This window comes from Euphorbia lathyris, chromosome 1 (genome assembly GCF_963576675.1).
Source record: "Euphorbia lathyris chromosome 1, ddEupLath1.1, whole genome shotgun sequence".
NCBI classification, from domain to species: Eukaryota; Viridiplantae; Streptophyta; class Magnoliopsida; order Malpighiales; family Euphorbiaceae; genus Euphorbia; species Euphorbia lathyris.
The window spans coordinates 64,176,713-64,195,929 of NC_088910.1; the positions used below are offsets into that span (position 1 = coordinate 64,176,713).

General features: G+C 36.3%; 1 protein-coding gene across 1 annotated transcript; it reads left to right on the forward strand.

Moving 5' to 3' along the window:
• The first annotated feature begins 1,564 nt into the window (after positions 1 to 1,564).
• Positions 1,565 to 15,820, forward strand: LOC136235663 (DExH-box ATP-dependent RNA helicase DExH5, mitochondrial). The gene is made up of 19 exons (XM_066025503.1): positions 1,565 to 2,194; positions 4,578 to 4,732; positions 4,815 to 4,902; positions 5,230 to 5,475; positions 6,804 to 6,899; positions 7,677 to 7,865; positions 7,980 to 8,139; positions 8,286 to 8,416; positions 9,340 to 9,507; positions 9,597 to 9,869; positions 10,126 to 10,320; positions 12,110 to 12,313; positions 12,465 to 12,534; positions 12,641 to 12,789; positions 13,539 to 13,844; positions 14,033 to 14,092; positions 14,187 to 14,339; positions 14,426 to 14,536; positions 14,769 to 15,820. The coding sequence occupies exons 1-19, from the start codon at positions 1,727 to 1,729 to the stop codon at positions 15,228 to 15,230; spliced, it is 3,684 nt and encodes a 1,227-aa protein (XP_065881575.1). The 5' UTR covers positions 1,565 to 1,726; the 3' UTR covers positions 15,231 to 15,820.
• The last annotated feature ends 3,397 nt before the right edge of the window (positions 15,821 to 19,217 follow it).

A 19,217-nucleotide genomic window follows, 5' to 3' on the forward strand; every position in this document is an offset into this window, starting at 1 on the left:
TGAGAAATTACACAAATCGACATATAAGCATTTTAACATCAGCTTTAGTATATGTATAGATTATTAAGTGGATTACTATACCCAGTCTCAAATTCATACACCCGGCCCCTGGAAAAAGATAATACTACCCGTTATCATATTTTTCAAAAACCCTAAACCCTTTCAAACTCTCTCAAATCTCAATTCTTTCATAAATCCTTGATTATACGTGTAATAGCGAGCAATCTGTCATCCCCGGGAAGAGATGGGAATAACCAATCCGCTAAAGTCGAGGTATTTTTCCGTTTAAAAATTTCCGAATATGTTTAATTTTTTTTGAATAACATGGCTGTCGGGGTCCGGTGCATGTGAACATCACGCCCCACCTTGAGGTGGGGCGTATAAACATTGCGCCCCACCTGATAGTATAGAAAGAGCTCCATGGTGGGGCGTGATGTTCACATGCCCCACCTAGTGGTGGGGCGCAATGTGCACACGCCCCGTACCCAGAAAATAGAATTTTGGGCTAGAGACCCGAAATATTAGCGAATTTTGGAATCTAATGTTTGTTAGTTAACATTTGCAGGTTCCGTTAGAAGACTTTGGAGGTGACGATGTTGATTACAGTGGAGAATTTTATTCTTTACAGACGTTTGAAACATACCAGGAAGCTGTTAAATGGGCAAAACAGACGACGATTCATCTTGGCTCCGAGTTAACTATATCTTCTCACAAGACCGAGGCAAAATTGAAATGGATATTGGTTAAATGTGCCCGTGGTATAAAGAATACCCAAAGGGATAGTGATATGGAGGAAGTAATACGGAGGAATACGAAAACAAAATATTGTGGTTGCAAATTTCAGGTGAAAGTCCTAGAAATCGGAGAATTAGGAGGTTGGGTGGTAAATGATGTTGCTGGAGAGAGAGGACAACACAATCATGGATTGGTTGTATATCCTCAGGGACATGGACAAATGAGCGGACTAAGTCCCGTTTTAATATTTATTTATCAACTTATATTATTGTTACGTGTTTTAATTTAATTTATTTATCAACTTATATTATTATTACGTGTTTAAATTTAATTTATTTATTAACTTATATTATTGTTACGTGTTTTAATTTAAATTATATTTTAAAAAAAAAATTTACGAGAGGCGTGAGGACATCACACTTCATCACAAGGTGAGACGTTTGGCTATCACGCCTCACTATGTGGTGAGGCGTGATAGCCACACACCTCACCTTATGGTGAGGCGTGATGTCCTCACGTCCATGTATTGGGAGAGAAAAAAAAAATCCATTCCCATCCCAACACCTGAAGAGATATTTTCGTCATTTCAGATGGTTAAGAGTGGGAAAATGGAGATGGGAATAACAACACCCCCCGTTATTAGTTACAAATGTTTTTAATATTTACATGAGAAGATGAATCCTACCAAAAAAAACTAATTAACACAATGGTAGAACTCGTCTTACTGATGCGGCCCAGTAACAAATAACGACAAATGGACCCACTTAAATAACCTAACGACTTCCACATTACTAATATTACACGCTCTCATGACGCGTGAAGTAAGCTTTATTTCACAACTAGTTACTGGAAGCCAGCTCTTCCACTCTGCCTGCCTTCCTCTTCCCTCACCTTCAGTTAACCAAAAACCCCCAAAGCCAACAGCAACCGCCAGCATCAGACACCGGGATTTCCACCGGCGATTGAAATCAACGCTTTCCCTTTGCCTTGCATGCTTTCTTCCGTTCTTCTTAATTCCGTTTCTCTACAAATTCCTTTCTTTTCAAACCCCAAAACCCTGAAACCCTCCATCTCCTTCTCCTCCTCTTCATCAGAAATGAAGGACCGCCCGCCTTCCGTCTACGTCCCTCCGCACCTGCGTCTCCGCTCGGTTATTTCCAAGTCCAAATGTAGCCCTCCTTACGCAGCTTCTCATATTGACTCTACACTCCATGATAATAACCAAGGTGTTCTCTTAAATTCTATAAACAGCTCTGCTTTACCTTACTTCCAACAACAGAAGCAGCAGAGGACCGGCGTCCCTGAAAATAACGTTTACAATTTTAATAACAATGATGATATTTGTAGTAGTACCGGTAATGGTAATAAAAATAGTCACCATAAGTTCATTTCTGCCTATGATGACGGGGTTTCCGAGGAAGGTTTCAATCGCGAGATGGAGACATCCTTCCTGCTGCCTGTGAGTAGTTCATGAATGTGATTTTCTGGTGCTTTCTACCTTTTATTATCTGATACTTCTGGCTTGTTTTTTTTTTTTGGCATTTGAAGTGTCAATTTGTGTTTTGGTCTTTTGCTTCTCTTCGTAGCTTTTACTTTGTTTTTTGATGCTTGAATTGATGCTTTTTTTTTTCCTTTTCGCGATCATATCATATTTTTTTATATGCCAATATCCATTCATTTGAGCATGTACATATTTAATCCCCCCATGAAATGTGGTTTTTCTAAGTATTTTTTTTTTTCAAATTATGTTTGTATTAAATCTCTGTTTCTATTGTGCCTTACAAATGGAAGGTAAATTTCCTTGACATTGTTGGGATTTAATTTTGTAGAGTCAAGAGTTAATGTATTGAAACAGAATGATGCATAAAATTCATATGTATGTGATATGGGAAAAGGTGGTAGTCAAACGTAGTGCCTTTTGTGAAACATTACCTACCTGATTATGGCATTTTATGATGCGTTAGATTGCTTGCTCAGATCAAATTACTAGAGGCATTCCTTTGGTGTTTAGTGTTATGAGTGCTAAGATTTAGTGCTGCTATCTGCCCTTGAGTTTAAGGTCGGGACCTTGGTTGCTATTCTTGGAGGTTCTGTTAGTTTGATATGGCTATTCTGTTGGTGGTTATTTTGAGGATTGACGAATCCATAAGCACACTGATTACTTCTATTTTTGTTATCTTTTCATGCCAATAATTTTTTCTGTTGCTTCTATATTATATAATTTGTCCCGTGTCTCCTTTATTGCTTCCTGACTGCTAATTAGTTGACCTGTATGCATGACATCCTATTCTCTATAGATTCACTGTCTTTCGTAACTATTTCTCCTCTTATTGAGATGATTACATACTTGTAGTAAAAGTACAACCTTGAATAACAAAACAGAATTAGATATTTTGACTTGCTTGATGGGATTGCTTTTAACCAAAAAAAAAAAAAAGATAAGATCTAGTACCCTTCTAAAATAACCTTATCTTGCGATAACATTCTACAGTTGGATTGTACATAGGATACGTGCCTTCATAGATAAATTGATGGTGTATGCTATTAGTATTTCAATGGGTGAGCTAGCCTTTGATATTTGTACTTAATTTCTGTCATAGAGCCAATTGAACTAATGCCCACTAGACTTGAAGCATGCACAACACATGCTCGTATTATCATGTCCTGCAATTTAATCAACAAATGGGGTTGCCTGGAATCAAACCCTTGATCACTTGGTCAAAGAGGTTCTGATACAATGTCATAGAACCAATTGAACTAAAAGCAAATTCATGTTAATGTCTGACAATTTCCAGAGGATGGAATTTGCATTGCTTTTTTTTTTTTTTGCTTTAAGGTGTTCAAACTTTGAGGCTAGGGCTACTGTAAATATTTTTCCCAAATTATCTATATCTCCGAGATGTTTTGGGCAGGGCTATCATTGTTAAATATTTAAGTATTAGATTAACAGGGTTTCAGCATTGAGATAAAGAAAGTTGTAGGGTCTTGTCACGAACCTTTCTCTAAGTTAATCCAGGGCAAGTGTCCAGATCTATTATGACACAGCATCAGATTGGTGAGTAGTAGATTTGAGGATTTAGCTGTTTTGCTAGCTTAATATGGAGAAAGCTCAAAGTCATTTTGGGAGATTAATACCTTTCTTTTCTACTCAATTTACTTCACTCTTTTCAGTAAGTGAAAAAAGTAGAGTTTATGGAGAGAATGTTACTTTGATGAATAGTTATTGCAGCCAAGTGTATTGCAGAACAAACAATACCAGTAGTATAGTGTTTTGTGGATACAACAGTACTGGTACATGGTGGATTAGAATAGGGAGTACTATCATCATGTATTTCTTGCACATTTAAGAGCTACTAGAAGGAGGGCAAGCCTTGGCGCAACGGTAAACGTTGTTGTCGTGTGACCAAGAGGTCACGGGTTCGAGTCTTAGGAGCGGCCTCTTGCCAAATAAATTGGCAAGGGAAGGCTTGCCCCAGTACCCTTGTGGTGGGACCCCTCCCCGGACCCTCGCTCAGCGGGGACGCGTAGTGCACCGGGCCGCCCTTAAGAGCTACTAGAAATGCGGCAGAAGACATCGGAAGTGAATCTTATTCATTATAAAGAGTATCACTAATATCCCTCTATCTCATGTGTGTGCACAAACATACATCAACCCTCTTACTACCTGTTCTTACTTTGGTCAACAGTGTTTCTAATAATTTGCAACATGAGAGTGTCCTTCATTTCTTTGCTGAGAATATGTATAACTTGCTTAGACCATCCTTGGGGTCCTTTACAAAGTATGTCGATGCAAATTTCTTTTATATATTTATGGTTGCATATTGTTAAACTGTATTTGTCAGGGTACTTCCCTTTCTGATAACATTGAGGAATGGAGGCGAAAATTAACCATTCTTTTGCACAACAATGAGAAGCAAGAGTTGGTCTCAAGGGAAAAAAAGGATAGACGTGATTATGAACAAATAGCAGCTTTGGCAAGCAAAATGGGTTTGTATAGGTAGCTTATTCTTCATCATATTAGATGCTTCAGTATACTGGTGGTTTTCAATATTTATACTCATCTGATATTACTTTTGCAGCCACCTTTATGCGAAGGTTGTTGTTTTTAGTAAGATACCACTGCCAAACTACAGATTTGATTTGGATGATAGGCGTCCACAGAGGGAGGTATGTTCTTTGATATGTGTCTATAGTCTGCCATTCTCTCTGAAATTACGTGGTTCACCAACTACCTGGGGAGCTTTATACAATCCGTCCCAATAAATTTGTTTAAATATTTCGTTGTCTTTCTGCCGACCACATCCACTCTTCCTTTTTACAATACTGTACATAATTAATTCGAATTGATGCATCATTGCAATTTATTTTATTTATTTATTTTTTATGTATCTTCTTTTTAATGGGTTGTGACAACCTTCTGTTTATTTCCATATTGTCCAACTTAATGCTAGTCATTGGCGTTGTAATAAATATATTCAAAAAACAAATTGGCAGGTGACGTTACCAGCTGGTTTACAAAGAAGAGTTGATGCCTATCTTGGAGAATACCTCTTTCAGAAATCCAAGAGGCAGGAGAGGTTTCCAGATAGTTCTTTTTCTAGATCAAGCAGCAGCAGCAGTCTTAATACTGATGAAGGGCTTTTTGAGCAACCAGAGCCACTGGCTTCTAGTAAGACTGTCATGGAGAAAATTATGTGGCGGAGAAGTTTGCAACTGCGAGATCAACAACATGCTTGGCAGGTTTGTCTTGCGCTGAAAAATATAACCATGTTATGTATCTGTTACTATCTGAATGTACCTGTTTTTATAAGTTTTGTTTTAAATTTCAGCAATAGGCACCTGTATCTGGTAAGTTATTTTGCATTATTGCGCGGAATACAGCTTATAAACTGTGAAATGATACCTTGTTTTTGCCCCTCTCAGTTTTTAAGATCAGGCTAGAGTAGTTACTCTGACCAGGAGACTGGTCTGGTTAGTTACTGGCTAATACAAGTAAAATTTACACTATTGAAAGCTAGCAACTCTCTCTGGTTCAGTTCCAATTTCTTTTTGATTGATATGTTTTGAAACTAGTGGCTTGTTTATTTTATAGCTTTACATGGCATGATACCTTGTTTTTTACCCCTTCAGTTTTTTGAGCTCAGGCTGGACCAGTTACTCTAACCAGGTTACTAGTCCGGGTGGTTACTAGCTACCACAAGTAAAATTTATATTGTTGAAAGCTAGCAACTCTTTTTGGTTCAGACCCAAAGTTGCTTAATTGATATGGTTTGACTTTGAAAGTAGGGGCTGGTTTTCTTTTATATCTGTTTATAAAATTTACCAAAACAGTGTTGCAGACTTGCAGAGTTGTAGCTGCGCTGAAACTTGAACATTGACCCTGGAAAGTGCTTATAGGATCCTGGTTGCTTTAGATTTACATCTTTTTTTTTAAAGACTATACAGAGAAACCACTTAATGAAGACTCCAATAATTTGATATCTCAATGCAAATGAACATATATATGTTTTCTTTGTAAACGTGACGACTTCTTAAATGTTTCTGTTAAATCCTGTGTTGCATGGAAACTCTTCGTCACTAGCCACTAGCGTTCTCGTGTTTCGCGTCCCTTTCCGTTTCTTTTCCGTTTCCATTGCCGTTTCCTAGCTGTATTTTTTCATAGAAACAACATTTCCCCATGTCCGTTTCCGTGCAACATAGGTTAAATCTCAAATAACCCAAATTAGAATCTGATGCTTGTGCTTTAACGTTATACTACTCTATTCTTCACCATCTTTTTCATAAATTATGAAAATATTGAAGAAAACACAACACTTTAGCTTAAATCGCTACTAACTAGTCTTTACCAAGCAGAGAAAGTTAACCTTAATTTGGGATTTTTGTCAAAAGTTCACATAAAAGTTCTACGATTTTAATAAAGTTTGCATTCTTTTATTAATGACAGTGTTGCATATTTTCCGTGCTGCCTGTTGATGTTAAGATGCTATTTCATAATTTTCCCTGTTATATCATATTATCTGATTGCAAGCTGAAATATAGTCCTAACCATTGTGATTTTTACTTTTCAGGATTCTCAAGGAGGCAGAAAAATGCTGGAATTTCGGAAAACTCTCCCTGCCTATAAAGAGAAGGATGCTATATTGGCAACCATTTCAGAAAATCAGGTTTGCGTGGCTTACTGCATTAGGCTCTGTTCTTTTTGACTGAAATGAAGTAAACTGAACCGAATGCTATTGAACTGAACTGAATTCTACTGAAACTGAAATAATAATACAATCCTTTAAAAATAGCAATAATTAAAATAAAAGCTTATAAAAATAATAATGGTTCTAATAATAATAATAAATAATTATAATTATAATAAGTAATGATAAATTACTGAAATGATTACTGAATTGAACTGAACTGAATAGGGCCTTACTCTTTCTCTTGCTCCTGTCTTATGACGAACTGCTAAGAAAGATCTGGTTACCTTAAAGTTCCCATACTCTTGTGTGCATATTATATATACTATTGCTGATATACTGTAGTGGTTTTTCTGACGTGTATATTGATTTTATGGCACAGTCCTCTTTTTCAAGACAGTTATTGTTGCTGTTCTTGCTGTAATGAATGCTTATGATGCAATACTACTGACATTTATTTATTTCTGTTTGACATGGCAAATTCTAGGCAACTTTGTGCAACCTGTCTTACACTGAACTACAGAAGTCCCTTTTGTTTACTTTGCTTCTTAGGGGGAATAGATTATTGGTACTTTGTTATGAGAGATTGATTTTAGTTCATCTCACATTAGCTTATCTGCACATAACTGGCTGTAGGTTATGGTAGTCATACTGTCCTAATTGACAGTGAACCACTGAACTCTCAGATCAGTCAATATTATTCAAGTGCCATTTTCTTCACTATTTGTGATGATACCCAGAAATTTTATTTTGCAGGTGGTTATTATTTCAGGTGAAACTGGTTGTGGAAAGACCACACAAATTCCCCAGTTCATATTAGAATCTGAAATAGAATCTGTCCGAGGAGCTGGTTGCAGTATTATATGTACACAGCCAAGACGCATATCTGTGATGTCTGTTTCTGAAAGGGTTGCGTCGGAAAGAGGGGAGAAATTGGGTGAATCGGTGAGTTCTGTGTCAAACGTGATCTAGAGATAGTTCTCCAAATTACCTCCTAATATAAACTAAATATTTGGAAAAAATAAAAAATGAGCATGTTATGTATTTTTATTCTTAAAGGTTGGGTATAAAGTTCGGCTTGAAGGTATAAAAGGAAGAGACACCCACCTATTATTTTGCACCACAGGCATCTTGTTGAGGAGATTACTTGTTGATAGGAATTTAAAAGGCATAACGCATGTAATTGTGGATGAGATTCATGAACGTGGAATGAATGAAGGTAAAGTTTCAACTATTTGAGTTTTATTTTGCGAATGGACAGTATCTCCTCCTCCAGCTGTCGCTTTTATTTAATCATAATTCATAAGTTTTATCTAATTTTGTAGATGGTGGAATCTGACTATTAAGATGTACATTTCATGCCAGATTTTCTGCTTATTGTCCTTAAAGATCTCCTTCCTTGTCGGCCAGAATTGCGATTGATTCTTATGAGTGCAACCCTCGATGCAGAGCTTTTCTCGTCCTACTTTGGTGGAGCACCAATTCTTCGTATTCCAGTAAGTCTATATGCTGTTTAGGGTAAATAAAGCTGAGCTCAAATATTTAATTTTGAGAGCTGGGAAGGTGATTTAATGCAAATTTGTAGTGATTTCTGTATCTGTAAGTGTTTGGATTACTGTACTTCCCTTTGTTCTTCCATATTAGCTAATTCTATGACAAAATTAGTGACATGATAATGTCTCTATGATTGGAAATTGACTGCTTGCCGCCTCTATTTTCATTTAACAAATATACATTATTGGTTTTCTATGCTGCATTCAATAATTTCTTGCAGCTTTTTTTGCATTGTAATGCTTATGTTTTACCATCCATATGTTAGACTATTCAGTGACTTTGTTCTGTTATGTTATGTCTCGAGTCTAGTCCTTGCTTTGATATGGTTGAATCCAAAGGGCTTGTTAAAATATAATCTTTTAGTAGGAAGACTTCCTATGGAATTGAGATTTTCTTTGATAAGTGAGTATTGGAAATGTAATGAATTAAGGCTATTGTAACTTAGTTATTCCCTTAAGTGAATAACAGGAATGGTACTGAAAATGCTGGGATGATTTTCACCTAATCAAAGGTGGATGTGGATCTGTAATGGTTCTCTCTTTCCTTATGTATGGTTGGGTGATATCTTTCATTATAGTGTGTTTTGGGGGAAATAGTGAGGAAAAGGAAGCAAATAGGAATGTGTCTAGGCACGTATGTGTCTATATACATCCCTATTTCCTTCCGCTCCCTATTTCCTTCATAACAAAAACACCATTAGTGAATGTGTCTTTGTTCATGTAAGTTTATTAATTTGAAGGTACTTCTAAGTTTCATCTTTTCCCCCCCTGGTGGAAGGTATGTGTCAGAGTGTTTCAGATAGAAAGTAAGGTCTGACCAAGGTTGCTTATTTTTTTCCCTCTCTTTCTCTTTATGGTGTAAATAGGGATTCACATATCCTGTGAGAACTCATTTTCTGGAAGATATTCTTGAACTTACGGGTTACCAATTAACACTGTTCAACCAAATTGATGATTATGGCCAAGAAAGGGTATGGAGATCAAGTAAGCCAGCTCCAAGAAAGAGGAAAAGTCAGATTGCTTCCACTGTTGAGGTGTTCTAGTTTTTATTATTGACAATGTTGCTTATGCAATATTAAATGTTTCCTGATCCCCTATTCTCATTATGTAAACGTGTGACCAGGATGCACTTAAAGCTGCTGATTTTAAGGAGTACAGTCCTGAGACTCAGGAGTCTTTGTCCTGTTGGAATCCAGATTGCATTGGGTTTAATCTCATTGAACACCTTTTATGTGTTATTTGTGAAAATGAGAAACCTGGTGCTGTTCTAGTTTTTATGACTGGATGGGATGACATAAGTTCTCTGAAGGATAAGCTCCAGGCTCATCCTGTTTTAGGGGATCCAAGCCAAGTCCTGTTACTCGCTTGCCATGGTTCTATGGCTAGCTCAGAGCAGGTGATTTCTTTCTTCTCCTTTTTATGCATGTGATCTTTTTAAATTAAATATTGACCAAGTGATGCAGCTGAATTTTATCTCCAGGAAGAGATGGAATAACAAATTTTATTGCATATGCTATTTATTTTCGTCCTATACTTATCTTATTTTTTTAATTATCAAATCATAAATCAGATGTGGAAAAGTACTTCTTTCTTTCAGTTATTTTTCCTTTTAAATGATTTTCTGAGAGAAAATTTATCTGGACTGCCTTCAGAAATTAATATTTGATGAGACTAAAGATGGTGTAAGGAAAATAGTGCTGGCTACCAATATTGCGGAGACAAGTATCACAATAAATGATGTTGTTTTTGTGCTTGATTGTGGGAAAGCAAAGGAGACTTCATATGATGCACTGAATAATACTCCTTGTCTGCTTCCTTCTTGGATCTCAAAGGTTTCTGCTCAACAAGTAAGGTTTTCTTTTGTTTACATTCATTGTCGGAGACGGGTTCCAGATTCAGATATGATATTTCAATTGCATAGAAAATCTAGTTAAATTGACTTGTAAGACTTTGCACATGAGGGAAGTCTAGTCTCTCTTCCCTGTCCCAGAATAGGTATATAATTTTGATATCTTAGGAGGGCATATCATTTGCTCAAGTTTAGTTAGTTAGTTTTTTTTTTTTTTTTTTTTTTGGGTGGAAAGTTAGTGATATATGCTCTTCACTTCTTTCAATATAATTTAATGCAGAAGCATGAAGTTGTCCAGAAACTGTAATTTGCACCTATTATAGTTCCCCTTTTATAGATGCCTAAAATTAGCCCACAGAAACACATGCTGGGAGGGGGTTTGTTGTGGTTATGAACATCTAGTCTTATTTGTGTAAGGCTTGATCTTGTCTGTACCATGTCAACTTATTCAGTATTTACTTTGAAAGAGAGATGCAAGGAAACAAGAAAGTGCAATACGAGTGTACATAAATTGTAAGAAACCTTAACCTGCTAACATCTTTACATACTGAGTGGTGTAACTTTGTTCAGAAGCATAATATGAGTAATGTAACCAACAACCCAGCATATATGAAACAACTATGTTTGGTTGCCTAACTTCTCTTAGGTTAACATGAGCTTTATAGAACTTTCATTTATACAATTTATTTGCTGGTCCGATGTTCTAACACCCCTGTCTTCCAGAAACTAGCATAAAGTGCTATAATACTTAAAAATCGGGAGTGCCTGCAGTGAGACTCTTCAAGTGGTTTGTCTTATGGTTGGCTTTTCATGAGCTTTTCTTGCGAGATTGGAGTGGCTTGTATCTAGTTGAACCTCTTTTTAACAGCTATTTTCTCATGTACTTAAGCTAGTCTTGAACTATCACCTGAGTTGGTCTTTCAGTTAACTGATTCAGTTTTTCACACTATGTTCCAATTGCTTATGGAGCTCATCATTCCACAATTATCTTCAACCCAGTAAGCCAAAATACTAGCAAGTATGCTTGGTCAAATCTTTAAAAGGGCCGTTGGGAGAGTGGGAGAGAGATGGAGTTGATTTTAATGGCCTATTCCTAGAAGGGGCTCCAAGATTTTGGCCATATGTCTTGGACTTCCATATCTGAATCAATTTATACTTGCATGCTAGTGTCTACATGGTATTGCTGCAGCCAGTGAGTTAGTGACAAAGCAAGAATTTCTTTCAAGACTAGCATTTTCATACTTTAGGCCCTGTTTGTTTCACAAAAGACATTTTCCTTATTTTCCAATGCTGGAGCTCTAACATAAAACTAAAGAAAAATTGATAGTCAACGAGATTTTTTAAAAACAAGGGAAAAACTTCAATTTTAAGAAATGGAAAGTTATTGTCCAGATTTTGAATTAAAACAGCCTACATTGAGCCTTAGATTAATTTTTAATCCTCAAATTAAAGCAAAACTCATTTACACATTAAAGGCAAAGTTAATATTTTCATATTTAGGATCCGTTTGTTTCAAAAAAATATTTTCCTTATTTTTTCAACGTTGAAGTTCTAAAAAAAATAAAGAAAATTATGTTGACAGTCTAAACTTTTGAAATTTTGCAATCCTTTGACAGTACGAGGAACTGACTATTTGAGTCAATACTTGTCCTATGGCGAGGAGTAAGATCACTTTGTTTAGTTCACGTGCTTGATTAGTTTTTATTGTAGACTTTTAAACTTATGGGTTGACCATCCAATCATTAATTAACTATAATTTTCCTTTCCGTTTACTGCGTATTATGTAGAGAAGAGGAAGAGCTGGTCGTGTTCAACCAGGAGAATGTTACCATCTTTATCCTAGATGCGTATATGAAGCTTTTGCTGAGTATCAATTGCCAGAAATATTGAGGACACCTTTGCAGTCTCTTTGCTTGCAAATCAAAAGTTTGAAGCTTGGAAGTATATCTGAGTTTCTGTCTAGGGCTTTGCAGTCGCCTGAGTTGTTGGCGGTAGTGTCAATTTATTTGGTTGATCTTATTTTGAATTTCCTTTCCCCTATGTTTCCCCCCTGGAAATTCTATTTATCACCCCCCCATTCATGTGACTCACATTCCTCTGTCTAATTTCTCTCACTTTTTCCCATATTTTTTTATTTTGTAGGTTCAAAATGCCATTGAGTACTTGAAAATAATTGGGGCCTTGGATCCAAATGAAAGTTTGACAGTTCTAGGTAGACCTCTTACTATATTTAATTAAAATTTTTTGAGATGCATGCAAGTTGCAACTTATGCTCATCTGTTCCTAGGTATAAATTTCTACTATGTATCACTTCACAGGAAAATATTTGACTATGCTTCCCATGGAGCCTAAACTTGGAAAGATGCTCATATTAGGTGCTATCTTCAATTGTCTGGATCCAGTATTAACTGTTGTTGCTGGCCTTAGTGTTAGAGATCCTTTCTTGACACCAATGGATAAGAAGGATGTAAGTCATCTTCGAAATCTTTGCTTTGCTCAATTAAGGTTGTGTGTTTCATTGGGATGATGATAGTAGAAATGATGAAATTAATTCTAGTTTAGATTTAGGATTGGGTTCCCGAACTGTGGCCTCATTGGGTTCGTATATGCCTTTGTTGAATAGTGATATTTGTTGAGAAATTTACTAGTAAATTGCTTTTTCTATGCTCATATGTTTTTTCTCTGGAAGCATGCTACTTTTGTTTTATGAACTGCATCTCGTCCGACCCCTCATGTGAATGATTCATTAGTGTTGCTGGTTTCAAGCTTGATAGAGCATTAGCCTACATTTTTTGCTTTTTCCATGTGATGGGAATGGAAACTTCCCAAAACTGAGTAGACATAGAAAAAAGGTATATATAGAGACGGTGCCAAGTGCAAACTAGATTGAAAATGAAGCTTAGTTGAGTTATTTTTACCCTATATTGTCTTATATATGCTCAAAAGTTATCAACCTTGCTCCATCATCCAGTATGTTATTTATGGGGATTTTCATAGTTAAAGGCCCAAGGTGCACTAAGGGGCTAGGGGGTCCTGGAGGCTAGGCGCAAGGCTCAGGTGCAGAAAATGAAAAAAGAAATAGATACAAAATCTAATTATCAATATTTGATACTAATGTAACTAATACTCTGTTAGTAGTTAAGGCACAAGTCATTTGGCCCCTTTGTATTTGATGCTTGTGATATAAAGATTTAAGCCTTTGCGTCTTCTGTGCAGCTTGCTGAGGCTGCTAAATCTCAATTTTCCCATGATTATAGTGATCACCTTGCTCTTGTTCGAGCATATGAGGGCTGGAAAGATGCTGAAATAGATTTTGCAGGATATGAGTTTTGCTGGAAAAATTTTCTATCAGCACAATCAATGAAAGCAATTGATTCTCTCCGGAAGGAGTTCTTTTCTTTGCTGAAAGAAGCTGACCTGGTTGATAGCAACACATCCATCTACAATGTATGGAGCCATGAAGAGCATCTCATTCGAGCAGTTATTTGCTATGGTCTCTATCCAGGGATTTGCTCTGTGGTGGTTAGTGATAGTTTGTTTTAGTTTACATTGTGTGATTGCCATAATTTTGACATGCTCTATTTGTTTCTAGCGTATATTCTTGTAAGAGCTCGGAATTCCCCCATCCCTCTTTGCTCCAAAAAATTTGTTAAACATTGTAGTCCGCTTCTCAATGATTTCCATGTGTTCTAACATAATTTTGTATTCAGCACAATGAAAAATCATTTTCTCTGAAAACCATGGAGGATGGGCAAGTTCTTTTATACACTGTGAGTCTTAATTTACCAATTTTAATATTCTGATGAGCTATTTCCAAATTGAGCACCAGACTGTGATTTCTATTTTTTTCTTCCCTTCCTGTAGAACTCAGTTAATGCTCGGGAATCCAAAATTCCTTACCCTTGGCTGGTTTTCAATGAGAAGATAAAGGTTAATGCTGTTTTCCTTCGGGATTCAACAGCTGTTTCTGATTCAGTGTTGCTTTTGTTTGGTGGAAGCATCTCTAAGGGAGATACTGTAAGTCTTTTTTTTCTTTTTGTCTCTTGTTTTCTGGATTATATGTTGAAAGTGATGATTATATGGAATAACATGTGGTCTGGCAGGATGGGCATTTGAAGATGTTGGGGGGATACTTGGAATTCTTTATGAAACCATATGTAGCTGAAATGTATCAAAGTTTGAGGAGAGAGCTTGATGAGCTGATTCAGATAAAAGTAAGGCAGGCCATGGTTGATAACTTAGTTCTGCCATGTTATTATTCTCCACTAATCTGGTTTATGATTATTTTTCCAAAGAGTTCATTTTTTTATATATATAAAGATTTTCTAGTATATTACAAGGTCATGCGCCTATATTGCACATTAGTAATGTTATTGTTGTTTGTTTGGACCTGTCTTTGGCTAAGTCTTAAGCAATCCGTTAATTTTTGATGGTGAATATGTGCAGCTTTTGAATCCAAGGATGGGTATATATGCGTTTCATGAGCTTCTGTCTGCTATACGTTTGCTGGTGTCAGATGATCATTGCGAGGGAAGATTTGTGTTTGGTCGTCAGGCTCTGAAACCCTCAACAATATCTGTCACGACAGTAAAGCCAGCTTTAGTTTCAAGGACTGAAAGTGGACCAGGAGGTGATAATTCTAAGAGTCAGCTTCAGACTTTGGTAACAAGAGCAGGATTTAATGCACCAACATACAAGACGAAGCAGTTGAAGAACAACCAATTTCGAGCTACTGTGGAGTTCAACGGAATGCAGATCATGGGGCAGCCTTGCAACAATAAGAAGAGTGCAGAAAAAGATGCAGCAGCTGAAGCCCTGCAATTGCTGATGGGTGGGACCCTATTGGGCCCTGAATATATCAGTCGCATGTCGATGATGTTAAAGAAAAGTAAAAAGGATCATTACTGAGCTAGCATTGTCAAACTCCCTGGGGTAGTTGGTGGCCTGAGCTCATCTGGAGCCAACTTTTCCTCACCCTTTTGAAGACCATGAAATGGCGATGTCATTTCAGAAACCTCGTTTCTTGGTATGCAGGCACGGCCACTAGCAATTGATGTACTATGAATTCAGGCTTAGGTCAGTGAGTAACCTGAGGTTGGTTTGGGACCTGGGCCAAGGGTGATATGTCATGTTCACTAGTTCGGTGTTGGAGGTCCATGATTTTGATGGTAACAGAGCGATCTGAAGCAAATACTTGGATTCGCTGAGGCCATCGGTGGAAGTATATAAACTTATTTTACGACATGATTAGTACAGATTCAGTATTTAGCAGGACTATCCTTTTTAAAATCTGATTATTAGGTTTGCATGTACAGTAGAGTGTAATGGTTGAACTGTTTGAAGCCAAATACTACACTGTGTATCTTGCTCCTCAATTTAAAATGCTTTGCCTGTCTTGAACTTTGCTTATATATGTTCAATGTTGTCTGTTTTGAGCTGATAGATAGACAGTTCAAAAAATGTAATGTATTTATTATAAGCATTTTAGCAGTTGGAAAGCCTTGATTTTTTTTTTATTTTTAAATTTAATCGTGTGATTTGGCTGTGCCTGCGGATTGCGATGGTTCTGTTCAATAACTCCTGCTCTACTGGTTTATTAGCGGTGTGTTATATGGCAATAGAAAAGAGAAAGATTGATAGATTGATAGATCTTATTAGAGAAAGCTTACAAGTGTTATATGGCAATAGAAAAGAGGAAGATTGATAGATTGATACATCTTATTAGAGAAAGCTTACAATTGGAAATAGAAATAAGAAGAACAAAAGATAAAATGGATAGAGTTTAACCCTCTATTCCCCAATAGGAGAAACCCTCTCTCTACTAGGTAGAGCCATTGCAATAGCAACCAAATAATAACTTTCAAAATTCTCTTTACTTCTCAGAAACCATTCTTTGTATACTAATGACTCATACCTTAAATGCATATATTAATGTATACCTGAAATGCCCCCATCCCATTTAATGGGTTACGCCATTCTCTAACATCACCCTTTCAAAGCATTCTTGTTTTCAAGATTGGTGGGTCAAGAGCTATTTGTTAAATGCAGATTAGTTCTTTTAGGAAAAAAACACATTTTGATCCTGCAGTCTTCTATGTAATCAACCATTGAAACACTGTTGTTCCTTGCAGTAATAAGGAAATAGAAACTTCTGAACCATAAAAGGGTTATTCAATCTGTTGCTTATTGGCGATACCAGAAGACCATCATCAACTAATTGTATAGTGTGAGTGAGTCTCAATGTTGCTTTGCTCAAAATAGAAGTATTAAGTGACAATCCACTCCACTTTCTAATCTAGCATGTATACTCTTCTTCAGCCACTAACATATCTTCCAACTTCTTATCCATAGTCATCACCCAGTTAATTCTCGAGACCATATGAGAATTATTCAAATCAAATGCCAATGTGTAAAATCCATCGCCCCAATTTGCATGACAGGATCACAACAATAATAAGGAACATACTCATCATTAAGAGAAGTTGCAAACCTAAGATAAGGGACAACCACTCTTGTGATTTTCGAAATGGCTACTAGAATGCTAATGGATATGTCTGCGTTTGGTGTCTTATGGCACATCCTACATGATCGCTTGTATCCAATCACATAAAAATTCTCTTGTTGTTGTGCTTCAGAAATCAAAGACCTGAGTCGATTGTACCTGATTAAAAATGCATTGCTTTTGGGGCGGTAGGACTAGCTGGTGTTTTCAAACTTTTTGTGAGCGAACACGTGACATTCCACCTCATGTTCGTTTGCTTGATGCCCTATCCTCAATTGGCGTTTCCACTCCAGTTTCCATTGGATGTTTGAAAAAGAAAAACCCAAAACAAAGGAAAGATGCTTAAGGAAAAATCACTAGTGAGATATCTTGTAGATTGAATTTGCTTTGCTGTTCTTTTGGGTAGGCTAGCTTGATGTGTCTATCGCAATTACATTCAAGGTAAAAGAGAATAAAAGAATAATGAGACCCGATTTTTTCCTTGCAACACATGTTCTCCCCTATTCTCTAATAAGGAGAATCTCCATTCCATTATCTCCAATAAGGAGAATTTGAACTTTTACTTGATAACTCAAAGCTTTACCTTTGAATACTTTATTCAGCTTGATGAATTTCAAACCCTCGCCACCCATTTTTCCTAGATCAACAAATTATAGTGATGGCCATCATCCATTACAATGTTCCTACAAGGAACGTGCCCACATCATTTTTTTTATAAAAGTTTGCGCAATGCGCTTACATTAAAGAAAAAAGAAAAATCCCCACCAGACCCGGATGTGATTCGAACCCGGATGTGCCCACATCATATTCTCCTTTATAGCTACCATCTTTCCAATTCTTTTAAGATAATTGGGAAACTCTCCCGTTGCAATTTTTGCTCTGTTTCTGTTGTACCTAAAACAAAGAGAAATTGTTGTATATTACTTTCACCCTAACCCGTATCAAGAACATGTCGGTTACATGCTATGGGTCCCTTAGACGGGTTAGATGGGTTAAACAGTGCGTTTCTTCCTCCCCATGTAACTTTTGTCATGTAACACATGTAAGACAAAATGGGTATTGAATTAGTTATGTACACATCACTTGTGGTCCCCAATTCAAACGAAAGACAATATCCATTTTGTTCCTCTAGGTCACCTTCTTCCCGATGCAAACTCATCACCGACAACAGCTGCAATTTCTTATCCTCTTCTCATTCATGTGTTAATTTCTCCTCCGTTTGTTGTACTTTCGAGATCTCCCTTGAAACCTTTTCTTGAGGAAAGTCAGATGTAAGAATGATGGATGAACTGGAATCAACATTGATAATGATTTCCTCCCTTTGTTGCTTCACCCTATCACCTTCATTTTCCCCATTAGGAGTTTCAGAACTTCCAAATATCTCTAGAAAAAATTCCTTAAATTCAAACCAAGTTAAATGTGGATAGATTTCAGAAATAAGATCCAACCAGTATTTGTCGAAAACCTCCAAACATTGCCAAACAACAGAGAATCGATGATCAAACAGGGTTGGATTGAACTTGAAGTATGTTTCTATCAGTCTTAACCATTCTTCTGGATCTTTACTAGAGAAAATAGGCAGTTCCATTATGTTTCGAAGCATCTCTATCATATCTCTCAAATGTTTCTTAATTTTCTCACAACTCCTCAAAAATCTATCAGTTTCTTCTGTATTTTCCATGGCTCCGTTATCAATGCATCCGACATGTCAGACCAATGTTAGAAACTCAAAATGCAGATGGCAATAAAAAAGAAAAATATTGATATATTGATAGATCTTACTAGAGAAAGCTTACAATTGGAAATAAAAATAAGAAGAATAAAAGATAAAATGGATAAAGTTTAACCCTCTAATCCCCATATGAGAAACCCCACTACAATAGCAGCCAAATAACAACTCCCAAAATTATCTTTATTTATCAATAACCATCCCTTATATACTAATGACTCATACCCTAAGGGTCCGTTTGGTATGCCGTAATGCAATGTAATGTAATCAAGGTCGTAATGTAATCAAAGTTATAATGTAATGGAATGGAATAGTGATTCTATTACCATGTTTGGTTGACAATTATGATGTAATGTAATAACCATTACATCGCTTATATTTTCCTAATTAAATGCAATCATAAAATTTTATTTACATAATTAAAATCAACGAAAAACAAGAAAAATGTGAAAAATCAAATCGAAATCAAATACAAAATTAGATTAACCGAAATCAATAAATTAACATATATTTTTTCGCTTTTTCATATTATTTTACATTTTTCTCATTTCTTTAATTTCCATTTTCAACATTTTTCACCGTTTTTCTATTTTCTCATTTTTTCGGTTTTTCATTTTTTGCATTTTTCGCATTTTTTCGGGGGTTTTTTTTTGCATTTTTCTCG